Source organism: Homalodisca vitripennis, chromosome 4 (assembly GCF_021130785.1).
Source record: "Homalodisca vitripennis isolate AUS2020 chromosome 4, UT_GWSS_2.1, whole genome shotgun sequence".
NCBI lineage: Eukaryota > Metazoa > Arthropoda > Insecta > Hemiptera > Cicadellidae > Homalodisca > Homalodisca vitripennis.
The window spans coordinates 128,610,473-128,627,462 of NC_060210.1; the positions used below are offsets into that span (position 1 = coordinate 128,610,473).

General features: G+C 32.1%; 1 protein-coding gene across 3 annotated transcripts in view; it reads right to left on the minus strand.

The window, feature by feature from the left end:
* Nucleotides 1-16,990, minus strand: part of LOC124360149 (protein vav) — a 44,042-nt gene that overhangs the window by 9,541 nt on the left and 17,511 nt on the right. For all 3 annotated transcript variants that reach the window (XM_046813505.1, XM_046813506.1, XM_046813507.1), the window contains exons 7-13: nt 13,396-13,515; nt 12,115-12,231; nt 7,926-8,041; nt 6,035-6,083; nt 4,691-4,893; nt 961-1,078; nt 627-764 (exon numbers count right to left, since the gene is read on the minus strand). In XM_046813505.1, the coding sequence (XP_046669461.1) occupies nt 627-764; nt 961-1,078; nt 4,691-4,893; nt 6,035-6,083; nt 7,926-8,041; nt 12,115-12,231; nt 13,396-13,515 (861 nt within the window). The remainder of the gene's footprint in view (nt 1-626; nt 765-960; nt 1,079-4,690; nt 4,894-6,034; nt 6,084-7,925; nt 8,042-12,114; nt 12,232-13,395; nt 13,516-16,990) is intronic.

Genomic DNA, 16,990 nt, shown 5'->3' on the forward strand with positions numbered 1-16,990 from the left:
AACATTGAGAGAATAAAGAACAAATGAATATTGTTTTTTTTTTTCTTAAGATAATCTATATATATAAAAATGAATGTTTGTGTGTTTGTCCTTTATAGACTCAGAAACTATTTTACCAATCATTATGAAAATTTGTATGTATATGTATTTTTCCACGTAGAAGGTTTATATGCTATGCCCATTGATGTAATCTACCACCAGGAGGCACTGCTAAATATATAAGTTATCAAAGTGCCTGCACATTTTAAACTACAATTACGAGATAGTTGTGTATAATAACCACACACTATGTGAAGGCGCTAAGTTTTTATGGATATTTGTCTTTCAAATGAATTTCTGTTTGGCCTTATAGCTTGAATGTTAGACCACTTTATTATTAAGTACATGTACGTGTACAATGGCTATAAACATAGGCTTTTGGCAGATTTTCTTGATAGTGTCAACAAGGTAAACTCTACATCGGCATTGACAATATAATTCACTTGAACCAGAAGTGCTCATACACGAGCAAAGCTTACACAAAGCGTGCGAAGCCGCGGGGAACAGCTAGTATTAAATAAACTAAGTGGTTAAAGGATTGATATATTGTATGACATATCTATGAGACTAGATACAGTATTACAAACCTGACTAGGAACATCGGTGGGGGTGGTGACAAGGGGTGGCCGGGGTGGTAGTTCTGGTGGTTGTTTGGCTCCACACCGACCAGAGTAAGGGATACACGCCTTGTGCACACCAATAAAACAGCGGTCACACCGATAGCCCTGTCATCAGTCATAATCACATCGTAACTTACTTTTACGTATATAAACTATCAGACAAAATAATGTGAAATTATTTCTATTCTGTAAAGGTTTATTTGTAAATTGTTTAATTGTTCATATCAAGGAATTTTATTTTAAACAATATAAACATTCATACATTACATTTATATGTATTAGTTTTCTAAAATATAATTACCTGAAATATTCTTCCTTTGAGAAATTTGCTACAATGACTACACGTGGAGGGTTTTTCAAAAGTATACATTACAAACTTGTGATCTGTGTTCCGACATCCAGCAGGCTCAATGTTGTCCCTAGAAACAAAATAAATTTACCTCAGTTATTATGTATCTATGGGCAAAATGAAAAAAAAGCTTTAAAATGCCCAGATATTTTACAACACTGTTTGTATTTGCATTGGTTTTTGGTTTTGACATAAAGGCCTTTTACAACTATAAAAAGACAATTTAAAAAAATATATAATAATACTGAGTCATTATATATAAAATGTTTACAAGCATAATTTCTGATTTTAAGCAACTAAACCAAGTGTATGTTTTTATAAACAAGTTTATACGCTTATAACAATTTTTATTTTGTGAGGTTTCAAGATTATAGAGTTTCTAAACAGTTAAGATGGCTAAGAGTGTATTTACATTATACTTTTTGAGCTACCAGTATGAAATTTTGAGATAACAGCCATAGGTGGAATCTACCTTTCTTACAACTAAGCTGGAAGGAATATTTTCAATTGTAAACATATTTTTTTTAATTTTCTTTCTAAAATAAAAGTGAACCTTTATTATTATAGGTTATTTTTCTAAAGGAACTACATAGTATTTTATTAGTATATTTGTTCAAACTGTGACCATTTTGTCCACAAGGTGATGATAGGTTGATTTATTTATGTTTATTGCGATCAATTATTATTATTTAAAGAGTATCAAGACACAATAATTTACAGTTCTCCATACTGGAACACAGTTGTGTTGAAACTGCTGCTTATATAAGTGCTAAAATTATTCGTGTTTCATCAAATTATTTTTTACTAAGTTGGTTTGCAGTTTTATTTGTGTAGCTAATATTCCATCTGAGTTGGGCAGTATCATGTATTCATTACTCATCTTAGGATAGAAACAGTGACGTGGTGACTCAAGAATTAAGTGGAGAGTCTAAGTTGCACTTCATTAAGTCTGTGATAGTTTGAAGTTGTCATGCATTAAGCATGGCTTGACTAAGTACATGAAAATTAAAGTATTTTTGTATATAACTTCCATTCAAATTAAGGAACTTCGTACCATAGCATATTTTTCAATACCGTCTCTGTAGAAGTCTGCCACCTGCATACATTTGCATTTGCTACATAGGCAATTTAAAATTTATTAACTAAATATTCATGGAAGAAAATATATACACAAATATTTTAGAATTTAATTATTGATGTCAAAATATAGGTAAAATAAATAATTTAATTTCTAAAGAAATGGTCTGCGGATGTAGGAATTGGTACAGTTCCTGGAAAAGAGATTCCTATTGCAATGCACATTTTAACATGCACAGAGAGCAAATTAGGAGGAGCACGCAGGATGCGTACCCAAGATAGCGATTATAACCCCCAACCCCTCAAAGGGCAAACGTCTGTTACTTTCTGGACAGCTCTTGTATATTACTCTGTTATAACCGTTAAGAATCAGTTAGGCCTACGTAATGATAATTCAATTTTACTGAAAAATGTTTGAGAAATAGAATTGATGTTGACAACCTGCCTCTCATTAAATTTTTTTTTTAATCACGATAGAAAAGATTGAAAATTAACACATTTTGATCAGATTTGGATAGAATAAAAAATTCAGATTTGTATCAAAAAATTCAAAATTTTTGTTTAACAATCCAGCCCAATTACTCAGACAAAAAATTAGCCTATTTTCCCCCTTACTTATTTCCTTTTATGTACATTGCATTCTGATTTAATGATAGATACATGAGCTTTACAAGTTATTTTGGTATTAATACATTGGTTGGAAACCACCTATAATAATATTTGAACTTATAAAAAACTTTCTTAAACCAAAATCAAGAAGATTTGTTTTAGTACTATTTACAAACAAAGAATTCTCACTAAGCCACTGTATCAAAGAGCTACCTTGGATAAAAGTATGGACCTAGAGCTGGGCTTGATAGCTAATAGAGATGACAAGGGCAAACAAAAATAAGTTAGTCATTGACACTTTGATAAATGTCATTAATAAATAGCAAAAACACACACACTTTCAAAGGATGAGAAGATTCTAGATGTTTGGACAGTGAGTAGAGAAGTATGTAATTTCTTTAGACTTTCATCGAAAGGGATCTTCATCTTAAGACCATATGAGCCCAATTTTGATCTTTTGTTCAGAAATGCACAATCAAGATAAAATGAAATGGTGGCAAGAAAGGAGTCACACATACCATCAATACCTAAAGCTGCAAACAATTCATACCATTCCTCATTTTCTAGAAATCTCCTCAGAACCTAAAAATCTTGTAAAGTGTAATGTCGCTTGTCTGTAGATTTTACAATAATGTTTGTTAAGTGATGAAGGGATGTTAAATCTTCAAGTTGCGCACGATGATCTGAAATTCCTGTAAGGTGAAAACTGATTTTCCTGAATATTGAAATATTGAAATTTTTCATTATGAAAATTCATAATGAAAGCTGTAATGAGACTTTGTCAATGATCTTTATTTTATGGCAATAAAAAATGTTGATTGATTGATTGATTACTAAAAATGTTATCTATAATAGAACTAGATCCATTAAATTCTATAGTAAAGCTGCTTATTGTGCTTGCTAAGCCAAATGAGTTCATCAGATCAATACATACTGTAGATGAACAATTAACTGTTAAAAAATCAATTGAAGTCTCCAGAAAGAACAACATAACTATTTAGATTGACAAACGCTTCCAGGCAATTTTGGATTGACAAAAAAAATCTTCTAGTTTTTGAGAGCACTGAATAGGAGGTCTATAGAGATAAATAAAGATAACAGAATATACGTCACACTCCACAGCAGATAGCTCACATACACCTTGACAACTGAGAACTCAGATAGGTCAATCGGACAAAAATTGCATACATCTTTTATTAACACATTGGAGTCTGGCTCGCTATTTGCTGTTTTTGTAACCCGGTCTGCATAAATTAATTGGTTTTCACATTCAGTTTTTAGAAAAATGTTAAATATTATGTATAAGATATTATATTTTCTTGAAAGTTCTATCTTTCCTCTTTAAAATGATATGTAAAACTGTATTCCTATAAAATGTAATTAATTTTAAAAAAAATTTCAAAACTTACATTTTTTGAAGAAAAATAAAAACTCCCGCATGTCTTGTGTTACTTGAAAACTAACTTTTGAATAAATAAAACAAGTAATTTCAATTTTTTTAAAGGCATTTACTATATACATATTTACAAATAATTATTTTAATTGCCAAAAAAATTTCAAATGCTAAAAAAATTATTGTTGTCGTAGACAGACTGACGACGACGCGCCAGGCCACGTCAGTGGATAAACAAAAGCCTCAAGCGGGTATGACGTAGTAGCGCCTAGCGGAATTGTTCTGAACTGACCATTAACGCTGGCTTTCTAATGCAGCAGACGGCACTCGAATATCACTCGAGCAACTCCGTATATCAATCGGCAAAGCTGTGCTCGAGTCACGCTCGAGCGCCGGCCGGGGGTTTAAACAATGGCGCTTGCGTCTGGCTCGAGCGTAGACTCGAATGTGTTAAAATACAAACAAATCCATCTCTCTTTACAGAGTGACAGTAACCTGAAGCAACAGAGTAGCTAGGTAAGTTAAAAGTGTCAAGTTTAACTTGACTTAAGAAATGTTCTGACATACAAAATACATTAGGAGAATATTTTGGATTTAACTTACAGAGCGTCCTGAATGGCTTTGATCCACTTGCGCTTAAGATCCTCTGTGCGAGCGTACATAGTGTAGGCTGTGCGCTCACTCTTTCGCACCAGGTACCACTGATAGTTCCAGCGAGAATCCCGTTGCAAAGTACGCCTGTTGCTCACATCCTCTACTTTGTACTCACAGAGCAGCAAAGACTCCTTGTAGCTGTACTGGTCTCCCTGTAGACATCATCTAATTGATTACTAGCACTTAGAAGTCTTCGACTCATCTATGGTAGAGTGAGTATATCTTGTAAACCAGAACAAGAGGAGTTGTAAACCAATGACCACTTTGGTTTCTTTATTTAGAGCTTGTGAAATCTTTGCAGGTGGGGGTAAAGTAGATTTAATCAACTTTCTGACCACATCAAGGGATTCAAACGTCAAAAAATTCAGCTCTCTAAAAAACTATTCAATATCAAAAGTGCTTTTCTCTGTGAACATGTACATAGATTCTAATGCTTTCCTTGCCTGAGTGATGACAATGAGGAAAATGTAATTTTGTTTCTTTTGTTGTTTCAGTCTCCACTAATTTGTTTTATGTTCATGTTAAGAATAATGTTAGCGAAGGAAAAACATTTATTGTTATATTTGACACTTGTCATACAATGTTTAAATGGCAGTAAAGAAATTAATTAATAAATATCTTCATAATACTCATTTCTTTGTGAGTTACATGATTTTATAAGTTTTATTCACTTAAGACAAGACGCTGAGGAAACTCATTGCTCTTAGTCCTAAAAGGGTCTTCTGATATAAGAGGATACTCAGAATGTGTAAGGTTGGGAATCACCTTCTATCAAGACTTAATGTTAAAAAGAAAAATATTGGGTTTGGACAATTTCTCGACCTTTTTCATTCATTACAATAAAGAGTGGAATGGCATTTTAGTCAAAATGTGGCAGGAAACACTTCAATGGTGATGAAGAAGTAAAAACGGCTGTGAACTCCTAGCTGTCTGAACAGGCGACATATTTCTTTGAAGATGAATATAAAACTTAGTTACGACAAGTGTCTAAATAAACAAGGCAACTATGTAGAAAAACAAAGAAATGTATATGAAATATAAAAATAACTATGTTATAAAAAGGATTGTGTTTTTTGTACAAATAAATGCCCTAGCTTAAAAATTTCGTTTGTAATCTCAGTGTCTTACTATTATCATTATAGTCTTACAATATTTTAAAAATATTTCTTTTCATTCCAATATCACACACATTACAAGGGAGATTTAAGTAGTAATATAACATTTTGATTTTTACAACTGTCTGTGTTCATAGATGCTTCATTAATTGAAATTCTATTGCAATATTGTACTCACCCGTTGAGCTTTACACATCAGCATCACTTGATCGAAGATAAACACATATCTGAAAAACAAATTGTTATAGTACCACACAAAAACATAAAATTACAAAGCAAATAATACTAGCCAGTATTTTACAAAAAGACCTATCTATGAGGGCTATTCAGAAAGTAAGGAACATTTCCACCTGACACCGCTAGGGGCGCGCAAATCGCATATAAATTGGTGTGCTCGTACTCAGCACCTCAGTCAGCATCCAGCTGTGACAACAGGAACAACTATGCAGTGTTTTTTACAATTAAAATTTGAAATGTGTGCTCCAATCGAAAATCCCACCAGTTGTGAAGTGCAGTCTATGATTCGTTTTTTGTTGGCAAAAAACTTAAAACCAATAGAAATTCATCGGGAACTGTGATAGGAACAATTTAATAACTGAACGTTCTGTCAGTACTAGTACACTTGACGATCTGGTTGCCAAAGTTGACGAAAAGATTTGTGAAAACTATAGTTTCACAATAACTCAGCTTTCTGCAAGTTTCCCACAAGTTTCACTGACTTAATTGTTTAGTTTTTCCGCAGAAGCTAGGCTGCCACAAATTTTGTGCAAAATCTGTGCCATATAAAATAAAATGTTTTTCTTGTACCTGGTGTTTTTAAAATTCCAAAACGTTCCTTACTTTCTGAGTAGCCCTTGTATATTTGGATTTTTAAAATTAACTTAAATTTTCTCAAAATAAGTAGGAGCAATAAGTTGACTACTTATAGGAAATCAAAAACTTAAACAGAACACCGTAATAAATAATAAAACATTGGTGTAGTATGGCTTGTAATTTTAAACTATTTTCTAAACATGTAACATTTTATTTTTAAATGCAATTTAACCCATTGAAATAATACTTATTTCAGCCTCTGCAACTTGATGGCAACACTTAAGAATATTTTTTAAATTTTGGTTGTGGCTTCACATTTTCTTGTAAACTTCAACATGTAAAATAAATTGGAAACCCTAATATTTTTAAAATTTTATTTCAAATATATTTTTACCAATGATTTTGGTAAATTAAATAAAATTACCGTAAATTAAATTAATAATTTAAAAAATACATATATATATATATATATAAACTTTATACACATATACATATTATATATAACATATATATACAGTATATACATTTCAGATATATATATATATATATATATATATATATATATAAAATCTGAAATCCATCCAATAAGTAACTTTGTGTGTATAGCAATAAACCCAAATTGTTATTCTGATATCAAAATGTTTGTAAATATACATACTTTTTTTTGAAGCACACAATACACATAAACAGACAATGCATTAAATGTAACATAATTTTAAATAATGGTTTCAGAATAAGCTGAAGAAAAAGTAAATAACTTATTTTCAAATTTTATTTGCAAAATAATTTTTTACCTAAAACTTTGTAAATTTATGTTTAAATTCCATCTCATAAGTAAGTTAAGGTGATTATAAACAAATCTGAAACATACATTTTGTTCACAATACGTTGTCCAAAAAACATATGTTTTTTAACTATCTTATATTTTTGTACCAAATATAATAAGGCCTAAAAAACTTAACAAAAATGTTATTATTAAAAAATACAAAACATATACTGTTGGTAATGAAAATTCTGTTACTTATGAAGTAACCATGAAACCTATATTTTAAAATAATAACTTACAAATTATAAAAATGACATTGTAACCAAAGTTAAACAAATAAACAATTTTTTTGACACCTCTTCAATTTCAAATGAGTAATGGAAAGTAATTATGTCATATTGATATAAAGTAAATCAATGAATTTTGTTTATGAATGTTTCATGGTCATTTACTCCTGATTAGAGAGTAAAATTATTACTTCCAAACTCACCTGACTTTGACTTTCTGATCATTATGAGCTCTGATTCGTAGTTCGCCGTCTTTAAGCAAGCGCCCATAATCCTTGAGCTCAGTGTTATTAGGCATGTTCCAATCCGATATGCTAGCCTGTACAAAGACCACCATTAGCCACACATTAATTATGGCAGTTTGTTTCAGGTATAGGTAAAAAGTATCATATTAATCAGGGATTGGTTTTATTCCGATACTTCAATTCTTAACGGTGTTGATGATTCGATGATTCTCGATAACCCTGGCTTTTTCAACAACTCAATTCTCATTTCAACATTTGAAAGTATTTTATAACAAAACAATTAATAAAATCAAAATAAGTGTTTAAAATATACTTGGAAAGTTATGATCTTGACTGTGTTGAAGCTGAATCTTGAATCTACCGAATCTTCAAATAAATCTATTTGCAGACAATGATGATTAGTATGCAAATTACTGATCGCTACAACATGTTATTGTCCTGCTTTCTGTATGAACAAACATAGACAGCTAACAATTCACAATTAGTATTTTCTATATTTATTTTCATCCATTGCTGCAAGTCTGAAAGATCTGCTTGCGGAGAACTGATCAGCAGTAAAAGACCAAATGTTTGTTTCAATAACAGAATATTTTTTTAATATTAATAGCTCATCCCTTATAAAAGTGATGATACCACTTTTGTAGAATCGGGCTACACTTTTATTTCTTAATAACAAATACACAACAATCTTAAACAAATTAAGAATTAGACCAAAATTTTGTAATAGGAATAAAATTATTCGGAATCACTAGTAAAGAGTATAACATTTTCTAAATACGACTTACTTAACTACATTGAAATAAGGTAAAACATGTAATAAATTTGAGTAAAACATGAAAGCAGTACCATTTTCAAAAAGAATTATATGATTATTACTTTAAGATTTTGTAACAATTTTTAAAGGAGTATTTGAGTATTCAAAGTTTTAATTTTATCAAGTAGTAACAATATTCACAACCAGGAATCTAAATCTCCACTTTTTAGCAAATGTTCCCCTGTACTACATACTGTACATAATTAATACAGTTATATGAAAGAGGTAAGTGTAATATAAATTGTTATTGAACTAAAAATAACTAAAGAAAATAACAAAATATGTAGCTGTAAAAATAGAAATACCATTTTTATTACTAAAACTGATCATTGTTTTTTTAGAATACTGGAGGTTTATTATATAATATACAAAGTAGAACTACACCACACCAAGTGTTGTACCAAGCTTTGCTGAGGTTGCATGCAAAAGTTCAAATCTATAGCTTATTTCATTCTAGAGATGTAAAATGATTGCTGAAGAAACTGCTCAAGATGAGTATTTATGAACAGTTTTAGACGCTCTTATAAATGGCAAATCTGTAGAACAGTTTGGATATCATGACAGTGAACTAGGACTACAAGACTTTAAAAGGCTGGAGGATACTTGTACCAAGGAAATTTCAACAGCATGTTCTAAATTAATTGAATATAGAACATCTAGGCAATGTACGAATGAAAGCTCTAACTAGAAGTCACTGTACGAGGGGGTACCCAAAAGTAACCGGAATTGTATTGCTGGCAGCCGGCAGCGTGTAGTACACATTCCTGCCGCTAGGCGTGTGTCGCGCAACCCATTGCGAGCTCAGTGACCCCAGTTCCGTTGTCCTAGTGCATTCTGTTCGTTTGTAGTGACTGTTTTCGCTAACCCTGTTTTGTTCTTGTTTCGTTTTTTGTCATGGCAAGTTTAAGTGAACAACGTGCAGCTGTGAAATTTTGTTTTTTACTTGGTAAAAATGCTGCAGAAACTATTTTAATGTTGAATACAGCTTACAAAGATGATGCTATGGGGAAAACTCAGGTCTACGAGTGGTTCGCTCGATTTAAAAATGGCGACATGTCGATTGAAGACAAACCTCGTTCTGGACGTCCATCAACCTCTCGAATGGACGAAAATGTTGAGAAAATTCGTGAACTTGTGCTCACCGACCGTCGACAGACAATTGAGGAACTATCAGAGAGTAGTGGGTTAACTTGGAGCTCGGTTCAGCGAATTTTAACAGGAGATTTAGGACTGAAAAGGGTTGCTGCCAAATTTGTTCCTCAACTTCTGACTGACCATCAAAAGGCACATCGAGTTGAAACTTGCCGCCTTCTGAAAGAACATCTCGAAAATGATCCCGATTTTTGGGAAAAGGTAATTACTGGTGATGAGTCATGGTGCTATGGTTATGACCCAGAAACGAAGCAACAGTCAAGCCAATGGAAGTCGCCATCTTCACCTCGTCCAAAAAAATGTCGGCAAGTCAAATCAAACATCAAAATCATGTTGATTTGCTTTTTTGATGCTAAAGGCATTGTTCATTCTGAGTTTGTTCCTCCAGGTCAGACTGTCAACCAAACATTTTATTTGGAGATTTTAAGAAGATTGCGCAACAGTGTTCACCAGAAAAGACCCGATTTGTGGCAGACTGGAGACTGGTTCTTCCACCACGACAACGCACCGGCACACACAGCCATCTCAGTTAGGCAGTTTTTAGCCAAAAACGGCATGGTTCCGCTGCCCCACGCACCTTACTCGCCTGACCTCGCTCCATGCGACTTTTTTTTATGTCCACACATGAAAAGAGGCTTGAAAGGTCAACGATTTGACAGCGTTGAAGAGGTTAAGAAAAAAACGAAGCTCGAGCTTGCAGCCATTTCTAAAGATGACTACAAAAAATGTTTTGATCAATGGAAATACCGTTGGGACAAGTGTATTAGTTGTAATGGAGATTATTTTGAAGGAGATAAGGTCGTATTGTAAAAAATTTGATAATATATAATTTTTATAAAATAATTCCGGTTTTTTTTGGGTACCCCCTCGTATATGGAAAAGTATTGATAAATAGAAGTTTGCATGGTCTTGTAAACAGTGTTGTCTTAAGACAAAATGTATCAGCCAAGGAAATCAGTCACCTTTGGCAGACTCCAAAATGTCCATGGGACAGGATTCACATTGATTTTGCGGGCCCTAATAATGGTTAATACTATTTTATTGTAGTGTACGGTTTTGCTAAGAGGATTGAAGTCATACCAACATGGGTTACATCGACAGATTGGTGTGTTAGGGAATTGCGGAAACTGTTTACCTCATTTGGACTTCCAGCTATATTTATCTCAGATAATGGTGCCCAATTCACATAACATATTTTAAAACAATTCTTGAAGGAAAATGGCATAATTCACAAAACAAATGCCCCTCATCTTCCATCATCAAATGACCAAGCGGAGAGATTCGTATAAACGGTTAAGAATTAAGAATTCATTGAGTGCTATGCAGAATGAAGGAGGGAATACTGAAACGAACTTTATTTACTTATGCAACTAAGGCAGGCTGTAAACTTGACTGGTTCAACATCATACCAGCTAATGTTTGGCAGACCTGTGAGAAATCATCTTGCACTGTTACACCCAAGAAAAAAAAACAGGAAGAGAATAGAGAAAAATTAGCTCAAAGATATTTTTAAAATTAACAAAGGAATACAAGATAGAAATTACAGCAATGCAAAATAAAAATGGAAATTCGGAAAAGTTAAAGAAAGAGAAGGGAATCTTATATTCAAAATCGAAATGGATGATGGAGTTATCCAGCGTAGACATCTAAATCAAATGCTACACTGCAAAATGTATCAAACAAATTAGGAGAGAAGGATTGATATGTCTCTAAACACATGTTTATTATATTTATCTAATATGATATGATTATATAATAATGATCTATTTTTTTTTATTTTGAAAATAAACTGAATACTACTAATAAACTAATACAAGTTTTTAACTTGTTTCATTTAAACTTTTAAGTAAGATATACTGAGCAACATCCACCATAACCTTCTTATAAACTGATCTGAATGTCCTTCAAGATCTGCAACGTGTCACTGTCTCACTTGACTTCATTGATATACTCACCAACGTCCACCATAACCTCCTTATAAACTGATCTGAATGTCCTTCATGATCTGCAACGTGTCACTGTCTCGCTTGACTTCATTGATATACTCACCAACGTCCACCTCCACCATAACCTCCTTATAAACTAACCTGAATGTCCTTCATGATCTGCAACGTGTCACTGTCTCGCTTGACTTCATTGATATACTCACCAACGTCCACCATAACCTCCTTATAAACTAACCTGAATGTCCTTCATGATCTGCAACGTGTCACTGTCTCGCTTGACTTCGTTGATATACTGAGCAACATCCACCATAGCCTCCTTTGCTCTCTCCAGTCCTCGGTAGTCTTCATGGTTCTGCCAAACAAGAGTTATAATATCCTTATTAAATCTTTATTAAAAAAAAACCTTTAGCTGAATATTGTGGTTTTTTTATTAGACTAATATAAAATGTTTTTAAACCATAAATCTGAAATATTTGTTTCAGTTTGTTTAACCATTTTTTAAGGTAAGACAATACAATTCTGTTATATTTATATGCTATCAATGCATTTACCCTTGTAATGAACATTTGAAAATATATTAAATTTCATTTATTAATTTTAAAATATTAAATTATTAATATGCCATAATGATTTTGACACTCAATTTCATAAGAAAAAACAACAATTATTTAATTTAAGCGAGAAATTACAACAATTATAATGTGATAATGCATTATAAAACCATGCATTTTAAATCAAAAAGTTGTCAACAGAGTTTGTATGTACCACAGTAATATATTTGGCAACCAAAGGGTTAAACATCACCTTTTAGTACCATCAAGGAGCACTTTGCAGTAAAGTGAACAAGTTTTATTATTACGACTCATTGAAAAACAAATTAGCCCTTGGCTGTAATTATAACAGAAAAAGTAGCCAAGTGGACTGGAAATAATTGTGGCTACCGAGTGTATAATCCATCAGATAGACAAATGTGAAAATAAAGAAATTTGAATTTGTAAAGTCTGTTAAATATAAATTGAGAATTATCTACCGGCCAACATCTCATATCTAAAAAAGCTCTCAGTGACTCCTGTGACGCATGAAGTGTCTCATCTAGACACCGGTGAGTGGTTATTCAGCTACACACAGGCTGCAAGAATAGTAAAGTGCCGACCATAATTTGTGAAGGACGGTCATATGTCTGTCCTAAGACAGAGCGAATTGTCACTCTGCGAGTTACCATTTCATCTTCTTTCCTACTGTCGTCAGCCTCTCTCCCATGTCAACCTACTATCCTTCTACTACCCATACATTGTAAAGTATTTTATTGTTTAGATCAATTTAGTTTTCTCCGTTTGTCCATAGCCATTATAACCACAAAATATTTAACATTGATTGTATCCGCCAATAGCATTTTTCTAAACACGGTTTAACATGAGTGGTGGGGTTACCAAAAATTTGAGCGGATACAGTTAAAACTAAGCTATAGCACCCTACTGTTATTCTAATATATCAATCTATCACTGTATTAACTCACCGGCTGGGTCTCTTGAATAAGCTTCTCCAATAAAAGGTGGTACTTAAGTATTCGTTGCATTGGCACTGAGAGAATATCTCTTAATTTGAACTTTCCATTATTTGCTTCTTGTTGACACCTCTGAAATAGAAGAATATGTTTTAAAACATGAACAAGTCATTTGTAAGGATCAGTGCTACGTTCAAAAAGGTGTGTTCCATCAATATCATAAGATATAAATGTCCACCAAGCATTTTTCCTTTAAATTGAATTTGGTTTCCTGATCTACTTCCTCCCAATTCATAATCATTAAAACACCTGACAAAATCAATTGGGTGGAATGAAGTCAGATACTTTGATCTGATAATAGTTATTCCAAACCAAGGTTATTTTATGTTCAGAAGGTAAAATTAAACAAAATACTTAAGTATGGTATCTAAATCTCTTTATTGATATATAAAGTAGCACACCTAGATACCAAACTAAGCACTGATCTTCATTTGAAATTATACATCTTTTAAAAATTAAGATGTAGGAATATATACACTATTAGTGATGAGCTCTTTTTCTTAACCTAACAAAAAAATCGTTTATAGCTTAAAAAGAAATCTTGGGACGCTGTTATGTTAATACACAAGTGAAATTTTACAATTGTTTTCAAGTATGTTTCTTCTTCCTAACAAATTTTACACTACTATGCACTAAAATATACCAAATGATAAATAATTTATTACAATAGGTAAAAATTGAAATTAATGTTCAAAATCCATCTTGAAGACACAATTCCATGCCTTACTTCAAGTAAAAAAATGAAACTATTGTCACTTGCTTTAACAAATGTGTAGGCACTCTGTGTAAATTGTTGAAAAAGTTTACTTGCATAATAATTAAAAAAATATGTATTGCACAATACACCAACTGTAACAACAACCAAAAGAGACGACCGAATGCCACGGCTACAGTTCCAGATGAAACAATCGTTACAAAAATACAATTAGAAAACTCCAGCTGTACAAGCTAGAGGCAGGGGATGAATGAAAAGCACTAGACTGACACATTATCTATCAAGAAGAATATTTTGAGGACTTTTAAGAACTTGTACCAATCGGATCAATACTTTTTACTAGACACAGCTTCATTACTTTATGTACAAACTCTTTATTTAAATACTATTATAGAAGCTTGCTCCAAAATGGCTCAATATGTTAATTTCAAGTTTATATTTTTTATGACTTAAAAGTTTGAAACTGAGTTATTTTCTCTTTCATTGGCTTAGTTTTCTAATTTGATATTGATCTATATGATTCCAATTTTTTTATGTAAGCTATTAACCTTCTAGAACTCACATCACAGATGGTACCTCCGGGTATAAAACATGGCGCTGACTGTGACCGGCCCGGCCTTTTTGTGAAATTGAAATACACGCAATCAAATGGACACCCGCCCACTGCGACCGATCCGGGCTGGGCTGGGCCAGGCCGGTCGCAGTCGGCGCTGTGTCTAAGTTCATTTCTTAATGTTTCCAAACAGCCTGCGGTTGGCTGTATTGATCTTCTCGTTACTTCACAAGCCTATTACCTAAAATAACATTTCTCTAACCCAGTTCGGTTATGCCACTATGTGTTAGCCTGATAATACTATTTGTGATGTCCTAGAGGTAGATTGCGTGTGCAAGTTTTTACGTGGCATGAAATCCAGAGTTTGCTTCCATGTGTGAGTGCCTTATAGTTCAAATTACAAATGTGTAAGTTTGTATAATTTTCTTTGTTTCTTTAATAGTTCATTCAGTGTTTTACTGGACTTGGTAAAATGAACATGGATTATCATATAGCAAGGCTGTTAGCCAGTGTTGAAAGAAAAGAGTTTGCCGTGATTAAACGACCAACTGGAACATTTATGATATTGCGGGACTGAACACTTTCATAGTTTTGAAAGAATCTACGAGATCCACGCATGATTGATGGACATTATTTAAAGACATTGGCCAGAGAATTTGCCTCATGGGTGAAAAGAAGACTATGTCAGCTGTTAGGTGTTGAAGCTCATCAGCCTCCTGAAGTCATCATTTCTGGACATTTGCTACTGTAGTGACTAGAGAAAGGATCGCCTTTCGAAGACCAGATGTCAAGATTTTTCATTTGCAGAGAACATTCTGTCCTGTCCGTTGTGTCAACTATGTTCCGGGCAATGAAGAAATAATGGAAGTAAGCGACAGTGACTTAAGGGCTTAAAGTGAAAAACTACCTGAAAACTATCTTCTGTGGGTGATAGTATTCATTATTTTAAACATAAATAATAAATGTCATATAAACACAATACGAGAAATGTCTTGTTTAGCCACTAGCCGCTATTTTGTATTTTTTTGATAAAAAAGTTATTATGTCTAAAACTAGTTAACCTAAAGAAATCACGTTTGGCAAATAGGTTTGGATAGATAAGATGAAAATCAATGAAAATAATTGAGTTTATTTTCTTTTATATTAACAGAATGGCGTCGGTTAAAATTTTTTGTCAAATAACAAAAATAACCAGTTAAGTTAATTTATTAGACAACTATTTGAACAATGCAATTGCAATTCTAATGGTACTTGAGCAGCATCTATTAAAAAAATTTCAATTTTTTATAATTTTGTTAATATAAAAAAAACACAATTATTATTATTTTATTTTATATATATAATGATGATTTGTAAATAGTTTGTTTTTACTAGAACTTTTAAATTCTCTCTTTTTATTAAACCTTTTAATTTTCTTAGTCAACGAGACAAATTTTAAACAATGTTATATAAAACAAATTCTACTTCCATTATCTTAAAACATTAGTTTTTGTAAAATGTTATGTAAACAATAAAGTATTATTAAAGCAGTTTAAAGAGTTTTTCGTCTAAACTGAGAGTAACTTCTGTGTGCAAGTTCTCAAGGGATAATATAAAAAACTTTTTTTTAATTTTATTAAATACGTTTTATAAAGTTTTATGAATTCATCAGAAAATTTTAAAAAGTGTAACTTATACTAACACAATAAGTAGTGTGTTTTTTAAAACAAATTAATTTTTGTATTTAACTGAAAATTGAATTTTTATTTACCAAATCAGGGTTAAATTATTTTTATATTTTTATTCTATCCCTGCTATAAGAAATGTCATGTGTTGAGTTCATTAAGAAAATGACTACAATGTCAGAAGCAGTAGGAAGTACATCCTTGTCTGATGATAACATATCTGTTTGTTAAATTGTTAAAAATCCTAAGAATGCTTGCAACAAATTGATTGCAGACTGTAACATGTACACATAAATTATAACATAAGTACAGCATGTTATAATTTGAGATTTGAGATGTACTTTGAGAGAAATTGAGAGAAGTTTCCTTCTTAGAGAGATCTTATAGAAAGTAAGTAAACTCTATAAAAAACATGGAGATGAAAATGTAATCAAACACATCCAAGAAATGTTAGTATATTAAGGAATTGATGATCAGTTTTTTCACCTGTAGGCTTTAATAAATAATGCTTTGTAATAAAATATACTTTACAGTTAATTGTTTGTTTTTTTGTGAGAATTTTGCTGCCACAATTTTATGTCTTCCTGTCTTAAATTCTGTCTTAAGTTTTTGTTT